Source organism: Podarcis filfolensis (genome assembly GCF_964270895.1).
Source record: "Podarcis filfolensis genome assembly, chromosome: 12".
In the NCBI taxonomy this organism is placed as follows: domain Eukaryota; kingdom Metazoa; phylum Chordata; class Lepidosauria; order Squamata; family Lacertidae; genus Podarcis; species Podarcis filfolensis.
In genome coordinates, this window is record NC_139614.1 from 55427562 (window position 1) to 55443876 (window position 16315).

General features: G+C 46.5%; 1 protein-coding gene and 1 long non-coding RNA gene across 2 annotated transcripts in view; one reads left to right on the top strand and one right to left on the bottom strand.

The window, feature by feature from the left end:
- Positions 1-15358, top strand: part of LOC310746315 — a 105851-nt gene extending 90493 nt beyond the window's left edge. Inside the window, exon 3 of the long non-coding RNA XR_014540619.1 lies at positions 15307-15358. This is a non-coding gene — a long non-coding RNA (uncharacterized lncRNA). The remainder of the gene's footprint in view (positions 1-15306) is intronic.
- LOC310746181 (keratinocyte-associated transmembrane protein 2) lies at positions 159-14293 on the bottom strand. The gene is made up of 3 exons (XM_083580014.1): positions 13993-14293; positions 5177-5766; positions 159-1278 (listed from the first exon to the last, which is right to left on the bottom strand). Exons 1-3 carry the CDS (start codon positions 14159-14161, stop codon positions 1147-1149), a joined length of 891 nt encoding a protein of 296 aa, XP_083436140.1. The 5' UTR covers positions 14162-14293; the 3' UTR covers positions 159-1146.
- Positions 15359-16315: the final 957 nt, after the last annotated feature.

The window sequence follows — 16315 nt, forward strand, 5'->3', positions numbered from 1 at the left end:
GTGCAAGGGTTTTCCAGAATAGCACATGACTTGGATATAAAGTCAAGGTTCCTACTGATTATATACATATTTTTTCAGTCCTTCAAAACGAATCGTTCATGAACAAGGTGTACATTAAAGTGAAACTACTAATTACAACTTGTGGAAGTAAACATAAATAGCAAAAGTACATACTTTATTTATTTATTATTTGTTTTTCAATCCCGATGTCCCAAGAACTTTCTGTACAAGCTATATGCAAGAGATTTTTGTCTTTCCCGAAATTAAAAGAAAATAACGCAGTGTTCGCTGAAGCTGGGAAACTTCGAATTCCTGACAATTCTACGCCTTGATTAGAACAAGAAATAATAAATCTCTCCCCTTCCCTGGTTGCAATGGAATAAAAGCACAAGTTGTGTCTTGGCAACCGTTAAAATATTGAGGGTGGTGCAGATGAGCTTGTTCTGCTGATCTTTCATGTACCTCAGCTTCAAGCCTAGAGAGGTTTTCTCTCAACTTTGGGGTTTTAAAGGCATTTTCTTTTGCAGAGAAAATGGCGGAGAGAGAACGAAAGAAAATAATAAATGGGCTCTTAATCACCACCAGTATTTAAAATGGGTATCTGTAAGCTGTGCAAGGAGACAGGCTGATTGGTAACATGTGAAAGGTTGTTCTCTTAAAATGCATGTCTACTTAAAGGCTATAGCGAGCAAATACCAGTTAGATCTTCACCCCAGTGATGTGGTTTAAAGTCAGGAGCCAGACACTTTCTTGTATTAAGTTTTCCCCTCCCAATCTGAGGGAGAGAAGAGAACGCATGATGCAAAAAGAGAATCGACAGGGTTCCTTTCAGTGTGGTTCACTGTTGCCAGATTTAGCAATACATTGAATATTGAGGATTACTTGGCTATGTTCTAATCTAGGACTGCTCCAGGCAGAAGGGAATACACTGGAAGATAAATAAATGTTAATCACAGTTAAACGGCACTACGTACACTGATTTTTAAGTTTGGCTGCCACCTGAAGGAAATGCTAACCTCCTATGCCCTCGTATAAGGCTAAGAACTTGAAAGGCAAGGGAGAGTGAGTGCACTCATTGCTTATGGCAAACACCTGCACCTCAGGCAAAGGAAATCACTGGTTCAGTCAACTCAGATCACGCCGCTTTTAAAAAATGTAATCATTGGTGATTTTTAATGAAGGCATAGCTTCGTTGACATTTTGATCCAAACGATGGTATCCGACGGTCCTGGAGCAAAGCCCATCTCGCCATCTTCTGCTCTGGACCAACAGGATAATCTAGAGAGAAAAGAAACAATTAGCTAGCGATAAAGAAACAAGGGTGCGGTTCAAGGAGAAACGCTTTCTGCTTTGTCAACGTTTGCAAGTCATCAGAACCATTTCCTTCACTAAATGCGCCTACTAATTAGTTTTGGGGTCCAATTCAATGTGCTGGTTTTGACCTATAAAGTCTTAAATACTTCAAGGACTGCATCTTCCCATATGAATCGACCCAGACCCTGAGATCATCCTATGAAGCCCTTCTTCCTGTACCTCCTCTGCGAGGTCTGGAGGGTGGCTGCATAAAAAAGGGCCTTTTCTGCAGTGGCTCCCCACTTGCAGAATGCTTTTCCCAGGGAGTCTCGTCTGTTGCCTTCACTGCATATCTTTAGTCACCAGCAGAAAACATAACTCTTCTCCCAAGCCTTTGCCCGATTAAACAATATAGCCTTTTAAACTGGGGGGTTGTTTTCCGGAGGGGGGTGTTAATGGGTTGGGGTTGGTTTTTTTTTAGTTTGCTGTTATTATGCTTTCATTTTGCATTTTTATATTGTCAACTGCCCCGTGTTCTTCGGATGAAAGGCTGTATTCAAGTTTAAAAGACAGTGTCATCCATCATATGTCTTCTCACGTTGCGATTCTATATTATAAGTCCACTGAAGACCGGGGAGGGGAGCGATAAATGTAATGAACACACTTCAGTTCCATCCCAGGGTATGGGGGAAATGTTTACATTCCTTGGAAGATTAAGCTTAAAAAGCTGCACCACAATTTTATGACTCAGAAGAGTACCGCATTTTTCGCTCCATAAGACGCACCTTTTCCCTCCTAAAAAGCAAGGGGAAATGTGTGTGCATCTTATGGAGCGAAGACAGGCGGGAGGCAGGCGGGAAAAGCCCCCAAGAGCCGCACACAAGCTCCGCGCGCTCTTTAAAGGGAGCGCGGCTCTTGCGGGCTTTTCCCCGAGGAGGGAGAAGGGCAGCCCATCACTGACGTGCTATCCTTCTCCCACCTCGTAGAAAAGCCCACAGGAGCTGCGCTCCCTTTAAAGAGCGTGCGGCTCTTGCTGGCTTTTGCAGGAGGTGGAGCGTGTGTGCGGCTCTCGGGGGCTTTTCCCCGAGGAGAAGAGACTGATGCGGTCCTTCAGTCCCTTCTCCCTCCTGGGGAAAAGCCTGCAAGCGCCTCACACACGCTCCACGCGGCTCATGAAAGGGAGCGCTGAGCAGAGCCTGGGATGCATACAGCCTCTGCTCAGCGCTCCCTTTAAAGAATATTTTTTTTCTTGCATTCCCCTTCTAAAAACTAGGTGCGTCTTATGGAGCGAAGAATACAGTAAATATATTGTAGGGCACCAACTCCTGAGAGTGGTTTATTATTTTTACTTAATTCTTCTCTACTTAAAACTGTCACATCTGTTCTACTAACATTTGTAAAACATCTCAGAAATGCCACATCTGAAAGTAGAGGCTTTCAACATTTTGGAATACATGGCTCCCTTGACCAACTGCATTTTCTGTGGCACTCCTGGGGGGCTCAGGAGCCCAGTTAGATCGCCCCTCGCCTGCAGAGCCAGCAGCCTCTCACCCTTTTCCAAACATCCTCTCCTGTGGAGGAGTCTTCTGTCCTCTCCCCAATCTTTGGGTCTCCTCTGGGCAGCCACGGCTGTCGCCCCTGGTTTCTGAGCTGCCCCCTCTGCCCCAAAGAAGGGTGCCTTCTCACACTGCACCACAGGGGCCTGGGACGCACCCCCTAGCCAGTCCCAGAGGCACCTTTCACCTGTGGAGCTTGTAGCCAGGGCTGCTGCAACAAACAGCTGTGCAAGCCTTTGGGTGGCAGAGGCATCAGAGGGAGGGAGGGAAGGAAAGAAGGACAGAGGCCAGGGTTGCCCGTGATACCCCTATCATTCAAGGCACCCCAGGGTGCCATGGCACCCTAGTTGAAAACAACTGCCATAAAGGGTTGACTATGGACAGATTTTAAGGGACGCAGGTGGCGCTGTGGGTTAAACTACAGACTTGCCGATCAGAAGGTCGGCGGTTCGAATCCCTGCAACGGGGCGAGCTCCTGTTGCTCGGTCCCTGCTCCTGCCAACCTAGCAGTTCGAAAGGACGTCAAAGTGCAAGTAGATAAATAGGTACCGCTCTGGCGGGAAGGTAAATGGCTTTTCCGGAAGCTGTACGCCGGCTCCCTCGGCCAGTAAAGCGAGATGAGTGCCGCAACCCCAGAGTCGGCCACAACTGGACCTAATGGTCAGGGGTCCCTTTACCTTTACCTTTGCAGTATAAGTACAGTCATGCCTTGGGTTGCAGACGCTTCAGGTTGCGTGTTCTCGGGTTATGGACCCGCCAAAACTTGGAAGTACCAGAACAGGTTACTTCCAGGTCTCGGGGGTCCCTTTACCTTTTTATGGACAGATTCACAACTGCTTGCATTTAAGAATTAACCTATAATAATTAATAATAATAATTTATTATTTGTACCCCGCCCATCTGGCTGGGTTTCCCCAGCCACTCTGGGCGGCTTCCAACAAAGATGAAAAATACACTAAAATGTCACATATTAAAAACTTCCCTGAACAGGGCTGCCTTCAGATGTCTTCTGAATGTCAGGTAGTTGTTTATCGCTTTGACATCTGATGGTAGGGCGTTCCACCTAGCTATATGATGCACTGGAACCCCTCTTAATCTAAGATTTTTAGCTTTGCAAGCCTGTATTTCCTAACTTGCTGTATTTGCCCTGACGTCCAAGAACCATGGAGAACATGTGCATCTGTATATTTGAAATGCTTATGAAAATATTCCCTGTTACAGTAGGACCTCTACTTACGTCCCGCTCTACTTCGGCCCGTTCCAAGTCGTGACCGCGGCAAACCCGGAAGTAAACACCAGGTTTGCTGTGATTCATGCATGCGCAGAAGCGGCCGCCGCCGAATGTGCCTGCGCACAACAGCGCTTCTACCAGTGACCTGTTTCACCATAAGGACGGGCCTCCGGAACGGATTGTGGCCGCGAGTAGAAGTTCCACTGTAATTACTTTGGAGCTTTCGTTGTATATCTTGTATGATAATGTCTTCTATTCCCCCCATGGTATTATGTATTTGTGCACGAGTTTTGAGTGCATTTTCTTTTGCACACCGCTTTTGAGTGCAAATTTGTAGAAATATATACTCAAAAGTCAACTAACGAGAAGGTTTCCGATTCTGTTCAAACACCTGCTTTGCAATTACTTGTAACGTAATGTAAAACTGCTAGCGCAACTGCATACAGTGGATGCTTGGGTTGCAAATGTGATCCATGCGGGATGCATGTTCTCAACCCGCAGCGGTGCGTCTGTGCATGTGTGGGTTGCGTTTGGCGTGTCTGCGCATAGCGCGATTTAGCACTTCTACGCATGCGCGACCCCCGAGACCTGGAAGTAACCCGTTCTGGTACTTCCAAGTTTTGGCATGTCCATGACCCGAAAACACGCAACCTGAAGAGTCTGTAACCCAAGGTATGACTGTACTTATACTGCAAAGGTAAAGGTAAAGGTAAAGGGACCCCTGACCATTAGGTCCAGTCATGGCCGACTCTGGGGTTGCAGCGCTCATCTTGCTTTATTGGCTGAGGGAGCTGGCGTACAGCTTCCGGGTCATGTGGCCAGCAGGACTAAGCCGCTTCTGGCGAACCAGAGCAGCGCACGGAAACGCCGTTTACCTTCCCACTGGAGCGGTATCTATTTATCTACTTGCACTCTGACGTGCTTTTGAACTGCTAGGTGGGCAGGAGCTGGGACCGAGCAACGGGAGCTCACTCCGTTGCAGGGATTCGAACCTCCGACCTTCTGATCGGCAAGTCCTAGGCTCTGTGGTTTAACCCACAGCGCCAACTGCGTCCCATCTTATACTGCAAAACCATAACCTAAAAAGGCGGCCTACCTTTCTTTTATTGTGATACGTGATGTAAACAACAGCTACCAAAAAGGCAACGATAACCAGATGGAAAAAGAAATGGCTATCCTCTTCCAGTTCCGAGGAAGAGGTGTCCTTCATCTCGTCAGGAAGCAATTTCTTGTTTTCATAGCTGTGCATGCTGGCCAACTCTTCCGTAAACTCCGAGATGCCTTGGTCGTCTTGATCGTCAGACGGCATCCCGTAGGGACCGTAATAGTCTGCAGGATCTGCGGTTCCTTTGGCTGTTGGGAGGAAGCTAGGCACGTGCTCTTTGTCTACCGTGTCGTCCACCGTGTCATCTTCGCTAATATTTGTATCTTCCGAAGTATCAGCATCTGTTTGCAAAGTAGGAGTCGCAGAAGCCGGCACCGCAGAGGTTGCCTGCTTCCCTTCTGTTGCAGTTGGCCCAGGAGACACAAAAGCCTCACTCTTCGGAGATGTTGGTGGCATGCCTTCATTTGTTGTCGTCCTTGTTCTGTCGTCACTGGCTTTTGAACCAGGCGGTAAGTTGTGAGTCGTGGAACTGGATGTCGAAACATTTACACTCTCAGAAAGCTCTGCCTCGGTTGTAGTGCCTGGGAAAAGGAAATAAAAATCAGGATAATCTGGAGTTTTGAACAAAGGTTCTCATGGTGTATCTTGATTTCACGAGGGATGTCAATGATAGTACAGTGGTACCTCAGGTTAAGTACTTAATTACTTAAGTACTTAATTCGTTCCGGAGGTCTGTTCTTAACCTGAAACTGGCGTAACCTGAAGCACCACTTTAGCTCATAGGGCCTCCTGCTGCTGCCGTGCTGCCGGAGCACGATTTCTGTTCTAATCCTGAAGCAAAGTTCTTAACCCGAGGTAATATTTCTGAGTTAGCGGAGTCTGTAACCTGAAGCATATGTAACCCGAGGTACCACTGTATTTATTTACAGTGGCACCTTGGTTTGCGGACTTCATTCGTTCCGGAAGACCGTTCCTAAACCAAAGCGTTCTTAAACCAAGGCGTACTTTCCCAGAGCAGCAGGGGACTCAATTTACAAATGGAACACACTCAACATGTTCTGCTTCCAAGGCAAAGTTCACAAACCAAAACACCTACTTCCGGGTTTGCAATCCCCTGCTACTGGTTCAACTGTTGGTATTATAAAGTGGGCAACGTTTAACAAAGTCCATCCCCTTGAGCAACAGAAACCAGCTTGTGACACAGGACACCTGATTTCTCTCCCCCCACAAACACCCCAAAATCTGCTCCACAGGGTCCTTCTCAGACACTTTGCATCGTCGCCATGGCTTTACGTGCAAACCACCTACCTGTTTGTTTCCCGCAAACCAAAATTTGTTCTTCCCCTGCCACTCACGTTTGGAGAGAAACAAACCACGACCCCAGGTTTAGTGCCTGGAGGATGGATGGCGGCTAACAGATTGAGGTTGAATCCTGACAAGACAGAAGTACTGTTTTGGGGGGACAGGAGGTGGGTGGATGTGGAGGACTCCCTGGTCCTGAATGGGGTAACTGTGCCCCTGAAGGACCAGGTGCGCAGCCTGGGAGTCATTCTGGACTCACAGCTGTCCGTGGAGGCACAGGTTAATTCTGTGTCCAGGGCAGCTGTCTACCAGTTCCATCTGGTACGCAGGCTAAGACCCTACCTACCCGCGGACTGTCTCGCCAGAGTGGTGCATGCTCTAGTTATCTCCCGCTTGGACAACTGCAATGCGCTCTACGTGGGGCTACCTTTGAAAGTGACCCGGAAACTGCAATTAATCTAGAATGCGGCAGCTAGACTGGTGACTGGGAGTGGCTGCCGGGACCACATAACACCGGTTCTGAGAGATCTGCATTGGCTCCCAGTACGTTTCCGAGCACAATTCAAAGTGTTGGTGCTGACCTTTCAAGCCCTAAACGGCCTCGGTCCTGTATACCTGAAAGAGCGTCTCCACCCCAATCGTTCAGCCTGGACACAGATCCAGCGCCAAGGGCCTTCTGGCGGTTCCCTCATTGCGAGAAGTGAGGTTACAGGGAACCAGACAGAGGTCCTTCTCAGTAGTGGCGCCCACCTTGTGGAACAACCTCCCTTCAGATGTGAATGAAATATGCAGCTATCCTATCTTTAAAAGACATCTGAAGGCAGCCCTGTTCAGGGAAGTTTTTAATATTTAACGCTGTATTGTTTTAAACACTTGGTTGGGAGCCGCCCAGAGTGGCTGGGGAGACTCAGCCAGATGGGCGGGGTATAAATAAATTATTATTATTATTATTATTATTATTATTATTATTATTATTATTACTACTACTACTACTACTTAGGCAGAATGAAAAGCAGGAGCATGGATTATTTCCTGACAGAACAGGGAGAAGTGAACTGCATGTGATCTCAGCTGCACGCTGCATGGGCACACTGTCCATTGCTTATTTTAACTAGGGTTCAACGTGATGCACAAGGCGGGTCAAAGAGTTACACTGAACAGGGACAGTTGTCGCATTACAGCCGAAGCCGTTCTTTGTCGATTGAACAAATCATGAAGAGTTCGCTGAGAGAGACAACACATCAAATGAATGAGAGTGTGGCAGCCTGTCTCAACGCTGTGAATTGAGGTGCCAATGTCAACAGAGCAGCTCTGGCGTATTTGCCCAAGAGATCAGCTGAGCGTATGACCATGCGCTTAAGAAGTAGGAATGCACAGATTTGGGGGCAAATAGCATGCAGCGAAATAACGTTAACTACGGAAAAATACAAGGGTTTTTCACCAAGGCGGGTTGAAACTGGCTTGAGCTGCCACGATGCAAGCTGGAAAAGTCTTGTGACGCCTGTTGCTCAAGGTATCGACCGCCTTCCCCGCACTCCATGTTGATGCAATTCTGCCACCTGAAAAGTTAATGATTGGCTCTGAATTGAGGGGGGGAGGCTAGGCAGGGGCTGTGCTGTTCAATGGGCTTTCCAATGCTGTGTGTTGTTGCCCGTTACTGAAAGGAAAGGGAGCAGGGGGCTTGGCACAGTGTGGGAGCAACTGGGAGCAGCAGGGTACCAGGTTGGCTTTGGTGCGAAGCCAGCCCTGAGCACCCCACTGCCTTGACCCTCCCTCTCTGTGCCCAGCATTACTGAAAGACACAATACCCATTCTGCGTTGGTAAGAAATCAATCTTTTACTGTGTCAGCACCTACACTTTGGAACTTCCTCCCTATTGACACCTTCCCTATACAGTGCTACCTTGGGTTACATACGCTTCAGGTTACAGACTCCGCTAACCCAGAAATAGTACCTCGGGTTAAGAACTTTGCTTCAGGATGAGAACAGAAATCGTGCTCTGGCGGCGCGGCAGCAGCAGGAGGCCCCATTAGCTAAAGTGGTGCTTCAGGTTAAGAACAATTTCAGGTTAAGAACGGACCTCTGGAACGAATTAAGCACGTAACCAGAGATACCACTGTATACTCTTTTCAGCGCCTGCTAAAAGCTTTTTCGTTTACACAAGCATATCCTCTTTCCTTTCTGAGCAAGCAAGTCGCTCGTGAAAAATTCTCTTATTCAAGCAGAAAGAACAATGTGGCAATGCAGTTTAGCAACACCATGCCTAGCTATCCTCCTTTATAAAATATTTATACAGTGGTACCTCGGGTTAAGACCTTATTTTGTTCCAGAGGTCCGTTCTTACCCTGAAACTGTTCTTAACCAGAGGTACCACTTTAGCTAATGGGGCCTCCCGCTGCTGCCATGCAATTTCTGTTCTCATCCTGAAGCAAAGTTCTTAACCCAAGGTACTATTTCTGGGTTAGTGGAGTTTGTAACCTGAAGCGCCTGTAACCCGAGGTACCACTGCATACAGCTACATCTTTTTATACCTAGCAGTAAAATATAAAACTGTACAATAAAAACCAAAAGAAGTTGAAAACAGACATCATTTAACCACTGTGGAAGGGTGTATTCTTAATTGCTTGCCCGGGTTTGGCAGAAATGAAGTTTTCAACAAGAGTTTAAAAGCTAGCATTCTTGAAACAAAAGAAGACAAAATAACCAGATCGAGTCGCAACACTCTTCTGGGTTACAAAATCAGGAAGAACAAGCCACAAGACAACGGCATAGGGCGAGGGAAAACGGTTGAGTATCCGATCAGCATTAGCAAAATATAATCTGAGCATAATTTCAGAGACATCTTTAAGGAAAGCTCCAGGTGTAAATCAGAATTAAAGAAAACGTCTGATATATGGAAAACGCACGGGCCAAAAATGGGCTAACATCACTTCCACTTTTTATAGCAACTTGATGTAGGAGACAGACTTCACTGGAAAAAATTAGAAGGCTTGGCATTCACAGTACTGCAGAATGGTGCACTGAAAAACCCTCCTTCCCGCTTGGGAATAAAAATGTTAACTAGCCAGTCACGGTATACCAAAGGAGCAGCTGAACAGACGGTTCCTTGTTTGTACGGCGCACCCTTTCCTATATGAAGCAGACGTTAGAATTTAGAGACTTTGGGTGCTGGAATTTTTGATCTTATGGAAAGCTTAAGGCAAGCATAGCAAATTGAGGGAAGGGGCTTAAAATAAGGCTAGACAAACATGAGGCAGGATTCCAATAGGAAAAGAACCCTATGATGGCTGAGAGATCCTGCAGAAAGTAGAGTTAATGCTAAAGGCATCGTAAAGTGGGGTAACTGAAAAAGCTGGTGTGGCTGCAGGAAAGGCTCAGTGGTGAGCTGAAAATAAAACCAGGCACATCTAGGAAACGGAAGGAAGGACACAGCAGAATAGAGAAAAGTAGCCAGGACTTCTAGGAACAGGAAAGCAGAAGATCAGAGTCACAGGTAGTTGGGAAACTGTATTCAAAGGTTGATGTATGGAAGTGAGAGCTGGACCACAAAGAAGGCTGATCGCTGAAGAATGGATGCTTTTGAATTCTGGTGCTGGAGGAGACTCTTGAGAGTCCCATGGACTGCAAGAAGATCAAACCTCTCCATTCTGAAGGAAGTCAGCCCTGAGTGCTCACTGGAAGGACAGATCCTGAAGCTGAGGCTCCAAGACTTTGGCCACCTCATGAGAAGAGAAGACTCCCTGGAAAAGACCCTGATGTTGGGAAAGATGGAGGGCGCAAGGAGAAGGGGACGACAGAGGACGAGATGGTGGGACAGTATTCTCGAAGCTACAAGCATGAGTTTGACCAAACTGCGGGAGGCAGTGGAAGACAGGAGTGCCTGGCGTGCTCTGGTCCATGGGGTCACAAAGAGTCGGACACGACTAAACGACTAAACAACAACAACAACAACTCAAAGGTTGCCCATCAGTGGCTCCTTGCGAAATTGGAGATTTCAAGTGCAAAGCCACAGGGATCTACCCTGGGCCTGGGACACCTCAACTGTTGTTCATCAATGACTTGTTGAAAGGGTGGAAGGAATGCTTAACAAATTAGCAGAAGACACAAAATGGGGAAGGAACGGCCAACGCCTCCGAAGACAGGAATAAAATTCCAAATGACCCTGAGGGAATGGAAGACTAGGCTGAAACCCAACAGCAACGAATTGAAAAGTTCAGCATTTGGGAAAACAAACAAACCAAAGCCAGACAAATGTAGGATGGGAGATACCTGGCTTAATTTGACAGCAGTATATGTAAAAAGGATCATGGGATTGCAGCAATTGAGTCAACCAATTGCTGCAGCTGCAAAAAAAAGAGAGGTTTCATTGATTTTAAGGCCGCACTAGAAAAATAATCATTTCCAGATCATGAACCTTTTTTCTGCATGACCTATTGTGGAGCACTGTGTCAAGTTTAATATATCAAAACGGCTCAGCGGACTGCAGACAGGTAGGTAAAGGTAGAGAAAACATGTGCGGTGAAGGAGTGTTACAGAAATCAGATATGTTCAGCCTGGAGAAAAGAAGTCGGAGAGAACATGATTGATCCCACCTCCAGTATTTTCAAGACTGCAGTCAGAAAGAAGGCAAAGACTTCTTGTCCATTTCCCAAAGGACAGATTTAGTAGATTTTGCTTCGACATTAGGAGAAAATAAGATGGTGGCTGAACATTTGGAGACATTTCCAAACCAGAAGAACACTTAGCTTCTGCTGCAGGATGTTGTCTGAATCGTTAAAGGAAATCTTTCCTATCCAGGAACTTTGTTTCTTATTCATTACAAATGAGTATTGCTTATGAGTAAAGGTAAATGAAAAGTCCCCAAAATCTATGACTTCTGATTAAGCTATACTGCTAAAACCGCTGACTGCACCAGCCTTAGGAAGAGCGAAGAGTAACTTTGTCATGTGAGGAGATGGGACTCACTGTAAACCAAACGTATTTTGGAACGTTGATAATGAAAATGTTAAGTAAAAATGGGAAGTTAACATGATGCTCACAATACAAACAAAGTAAGGCAGGCGTTTGTGAATTTCCCATGTAGTTAAAGCAGTGCCTATGAAAGAGAAAGCCCCTTTTTGCACCCAACAGATACCTGATATATTGAGACGAGCAATGATGTCAACAACGGAGTTCAAATTGTAAACATCGAAGGAACGATAATAAACAGTAGCGACACCTGAATTGAATTTGTAAAACTTTAAAAGTCAAAACCTGGTTATAAATATAAGCACCAATTCTGTGAATTGGTCATATTTCTACTGTTATTTGTAGCACAATACTACTTTTAATGTCATATTTTTATAAATTGCTTCCTGGTCACTGACCGTATTAAAGATATTTGATTTGATTTTGAGACGTGTGGTATCTAACTGTGTCAGCCTGCAAGGATAACAAATGCTCCCTTCCGCCTCTCCTTTCCCCTGCAGCACTGGGTGGGGAGGAAATTAACACTTCATGTCACCCAAATGATCTGCTTCCTTGTGTCACTAACAGCCGAAACCTAGAGCATGCAGGTTTATCAGAAGGAAGTCCCACTGCACTTACTCCCAGCTCCATGAATATAGCATTGCAGACTTAAGGAACTTCTTTCTCTGTCTGTCTGTCTGTCTGTCTGTGTGTTTGTTGTTCATGGTGGGAAATTCAACTAGGAAAGCATATATAAAACAAGCAGATCAGGCTGCAACAGGTCTCTCCACTGAGGCAGATAATTAAATAAACTGCTAACTCTAAAGTTATCGCTTGTATTTAATAATGCAGCAGTAGTGGTTAGTGTTGGACTAGGACCTGGGAGACGAGGGTTTGAATCCCCACTCGGCCATGAAGCTTTCACTAGGTGATCTTGAGCCAGCCATTGCCTCTCTGCCTAACCTACCTCACTGTGTTGTTGTGGGGATGTAAATGGGATTTACGCCATCTTGAGCTCCTTGGAGGAAAAGTGGGGTACAAGTGTAATAAATATGCAAAGGTAGAGCCCGAGGTGTGAGGCTCCACTTTCAGACCACTTTAAACAGTCATGGTTCTTCCCCCAAGAATTCTGGGAGCTGTCTTTTTTTAGGGTGCTGAGTGGTGTTAGTTGCTACAATTCGCAGAGCGGTTTAACAATGAACACTTTCCCCCTGGAAACTCTGGGAATTGTAGCTGTGGGAGGGGAAGGGGGGGTGTCCCCTAGCAACTCTCAGGGCCCTTAGTGAACTAAACCACACAGGATTCTTTGGAGAAAACCAGGATGGTCTAAACTTTAAAGTGGTATCCTAGTGCTTTAAATGGATGGAGACAGAAGGGGGGGGGGAGGACGAGGAGGAGATGAAGAAGAAGAAGGGGAGGAGGAGAGGTGGAATAAGAGAAAGAAAAGGAGGAGGAGGAGGAAAGGAAAAAGAAAACGTGAAATAAGAGAAGGAAGAAGAGAGGAGGGGAAGAGGAAGAAGAAGAAGAAGAGGAGGAGAGAGAAGGAAGAAGAGTAGAAGAGAGAGGAGGGAAAGAGGAAGAAAAAGAAGTGGAAGAAGAGAAGAAGAGAGAGGAGCGTAAGAGGAAGAAGAGACAAAGAAGAGGAGAAGGAGAAGAAGTGGAAGAAGAGAAGAAGAAGAGAGCGGAGGGGAAGAGGAAGAAGAGACGAAGAAGAGGAGGAGGAAGAGGAGGAAGAGGAGGAGGAGGAGGAGGAGGAGAAGAAGAAGAAGAAGAAGAAGAAGAAGAAGAAGAAGAAGAGGAGGAGGAGGAGGAGGAGGAGGAGGAGGAGGAGGAGGAGGAGGAGGAAGGAAGAAGAGTAGAAGAGAGAGGAGGGAAAGAGGAAGAAGAAGAACAGACCAAGAAGAGGAGAAGGAGAAGAAGTGGAAGAAGAGAAGAAGAAGAGAGCAGAGGGGAAGAGGAAGAAGAGACGAAGAAGAGGAGAAGGAGAAGAAGTGGAGGAAGAGAAGAAGAAGAGAGCGGAGGGGAAGAGGAAGAAGAGACGAAGAAGAGGAGGAGGAGGAGAAGAGGAGGATGAGGAGGAGGAGAGAGAAGGAAGAAGAGTAGAAGAGAGAGGAGGGAAAGAGGAAGAAGAAGAAGAAGTGGAATAGGAGAAGAAGAAGGAGAGAAGGAAGAAGAGGAAAAGAAGAGAGAGGAGGGGAAGAGGAAGAAGAGAAGGAAAAAGAGGAGAAGAAGAGAGAGGAGGGGAAGAGGAAGAAGAGAAGTGGAATAGGAGAAGAAGAAGGAGAGAAGGAAGAAGAGGTGGAAAAGGAAGACGAGGAATAATAATAATAATAATAATAATAATAATAATAATAATATGTATACCGCACCCCCCATTTGGCTGGGCTTTCCCAGCCACTCTGGGCGGCTTACAGCCTATCTGAAAACAGCATACTGTATATAAAAACAAGCAGAAAGAGAGAAGGAGGAGAAGTGGAAGAAGATAAGAGGGCGTGTGTGTTCCTGAAGCCCCTTCGGAGCGGGACCCCCAGGCCTCCCTCCTCCTCCTCCCTCCTCACCGTTCTCGCTCTGGCCCGCGACCGCCAGCGCCCCGTCCAGCAGCAGCACCAGCAGCAGGAGGAGGAGAGCGGCCCTTCCCGAGAGCGGCATGGCCGTCCCTGCGCCTCCTCCTTCTTCTTCTTCTCCTCGCCTCCTGCGCCTCCGCCTCCTTCGCCCGGCGGCCGCCATCTTGGCTGACCAGCCTCGGCCGAGGATGTGGCGTCGGCCGCCCGTCCCGCCCACGCGCTGCTAGGCAACCGCATTCCGCAGCAGCGCGCGCGGCGTCTTGACGTCAACTCGGCCCCGCCCACTCTCAGGCATGCGCAGGAAAGGGAGACGCGCGTGAAGGCTGAGGTTCTCCTCAGTTCGGCAAATGCCTCTTGTGGGGAAACACGAGAGCGGGAGCCGGTGTGGGATTTATGTATCAGCTGAAAATTAAAAGGAAAAAAAAAAAAGGATGTGCATTTCCAAAATATAAGATAACAAACAAACAAACAAACAAACAAACAAACGAACGAAATAAATAAATAAATAAATAAATATAAATATAAATATAAATATAAATATAAATATAAATATAAATATAAATATAAATAAATTAAATTAAATTAAATTAAATGGACTCACAGCTGCCCATGGAGGCACAGGTCAATTCTGTGTCCAGGGCAAAAAAAAAAGGATGTACCTTTTCATAATAATAATAATGATAATAATAATAAAAAAAATTATTTATACCCCGCCCTCCCCAGCCAAAGCCGGGCTCAGGGCGGCTAACAAGCAATAACAAAAACAAGTTGAATGAATACAACTTAAAAACAAGATTAAAATACAACATTGAAACATTAAAACCTCCCCACCTGGGAGTCATTCTGGACTCGCAGCTGTCCATGGAGGCGCAGGTCAAGTCTGTGTCCAGGGCAGCTGTTTACCAGCTCCACCTGGTACGCAGGATGAGACCCTCCCTGCCCTCAGACTGTCTTGTCAGAGTGGCGCATGCTCTGGTTATCTCTCACTTGGACTACTGCAATGCGTTCTACTTGGGGCTTCCTTTGAAGGTGACCCGGAAACTGCAATTAATCCAGAATGCGGCAGCTAGACTGGTGACTGGGAGCGGCCGCCGAGACCACATAACACCAGTCCTGAAAGACCTACACTGGCTCCCAGTACGTTTCCGAGCACAATTCCAAGTGTTGGGGCTGACCTTTAAAGCCCTAAACGGCCTCGGTCCAGTAGACCTGAAGGAGCATCTCCACCTCCATCATTCTGCCTGGACACTGAGGTCCAGCTCTGAGGGCCTTCTGGCGGTTCCCTCCCTGCAAGAAGCCAAGATACAGGGAACCAGGAGAGGGCCTTCTCGGTGGTGGCACCCGCCCTGTGGAACGCCCTCCCACCAGATGTCAAAGTGAAAAACAACTACCATATTTTTAGAAGACATCTGAAGGCAGCCCTGTTTAGGGAAGCTTTTAATGTTTCATAGGTTCTTGTATTTTAATATTCCGTTGGAAGCCGCCCAGAGTGGCTGGAGAAACCTAGCCAGATGGGCGGGGTGTAAATAATAAATTATTATTATTATTATTATTATTATTATTATTATTATTATTATTATTATACTACAGCAACAGCGTTTTGTGTTGTGTAGGCTCCTATGATGTAAGTCACGGGCCCCCCTGCTAGCCTGCTCCCTAAAATATCACCAGTTTGCTCATTTCTATATATAGGGTGCCTACATTCTGCATGGACTGGTTGCATGGCAACATGTGCAAATAATAATAATAACAATTTATTTATACCCCGCCCATCTGGCTGAGCTTCCCCAGCCACTCTGGGCAGCTTCCAACAAAATATTAAAATACAATTGTCTGGTAAACTTTAAAGGCTTCCCTAAACAGGGCTGCCTTCAGATGTCTTCTAAAAGTCTGGTAGTTGTTCTCTTTGACAACTGGTGGGAGGGCGTTCCACAGGGCGGGCGCAACTACCGAGAAGTATGGCTTGAGATAACTATTCGGTCCATAAATTACCATACAACATTTATTCAGCACAAAAAACAGCGGCAATTTGTTTCTGACAGCTGGATATATAAAGGGCCCCATTGCCTTCTGTAGCCTAGGGCCTAATCAAACCTAAATCCGGCCCTGATCCCAGCACAGCAGCCTCGTTCTCCCCTCCTGTTGTTTCCAGCTGCTTGCTGAAAAAAATATGCATTTGCAAGGTGGGGCTGGACTAGATGACCTCTGGGGGTCCCTTCCAGGTTTACAGTCTCATAAATCTCTGGCATTCAGAAGCATTGCGTAGGCACGATGGCTAGCAGCCCTCGATATCCCTCTCCTCCTTTGTGAATTTGTC

Coding starts and splice junctions, on each gene's coding strand:
- LOC310746181 (XM_083580014.1), bottom strand. CDS start 14,161: ATGGCGGCCGCCGGGCGAAGGAGGCGGAGGCGCAGGAGGCGAGGAGAA. Junction 5,767..13,992: donor CGCGGGCCAGAGCGAGAACG/GTGAGGAGGGAG, acceptor TCCTTTTCCCAG/GCACTACAACCGAGGCAGAG. Junction 1,279..5,176: donor CGTATCACAATAAAAGAAAG/GTAGGCCGCCTT, acceptor TTTTCTCTCTAG/ATTATCCTGTTGGTCCAGAG.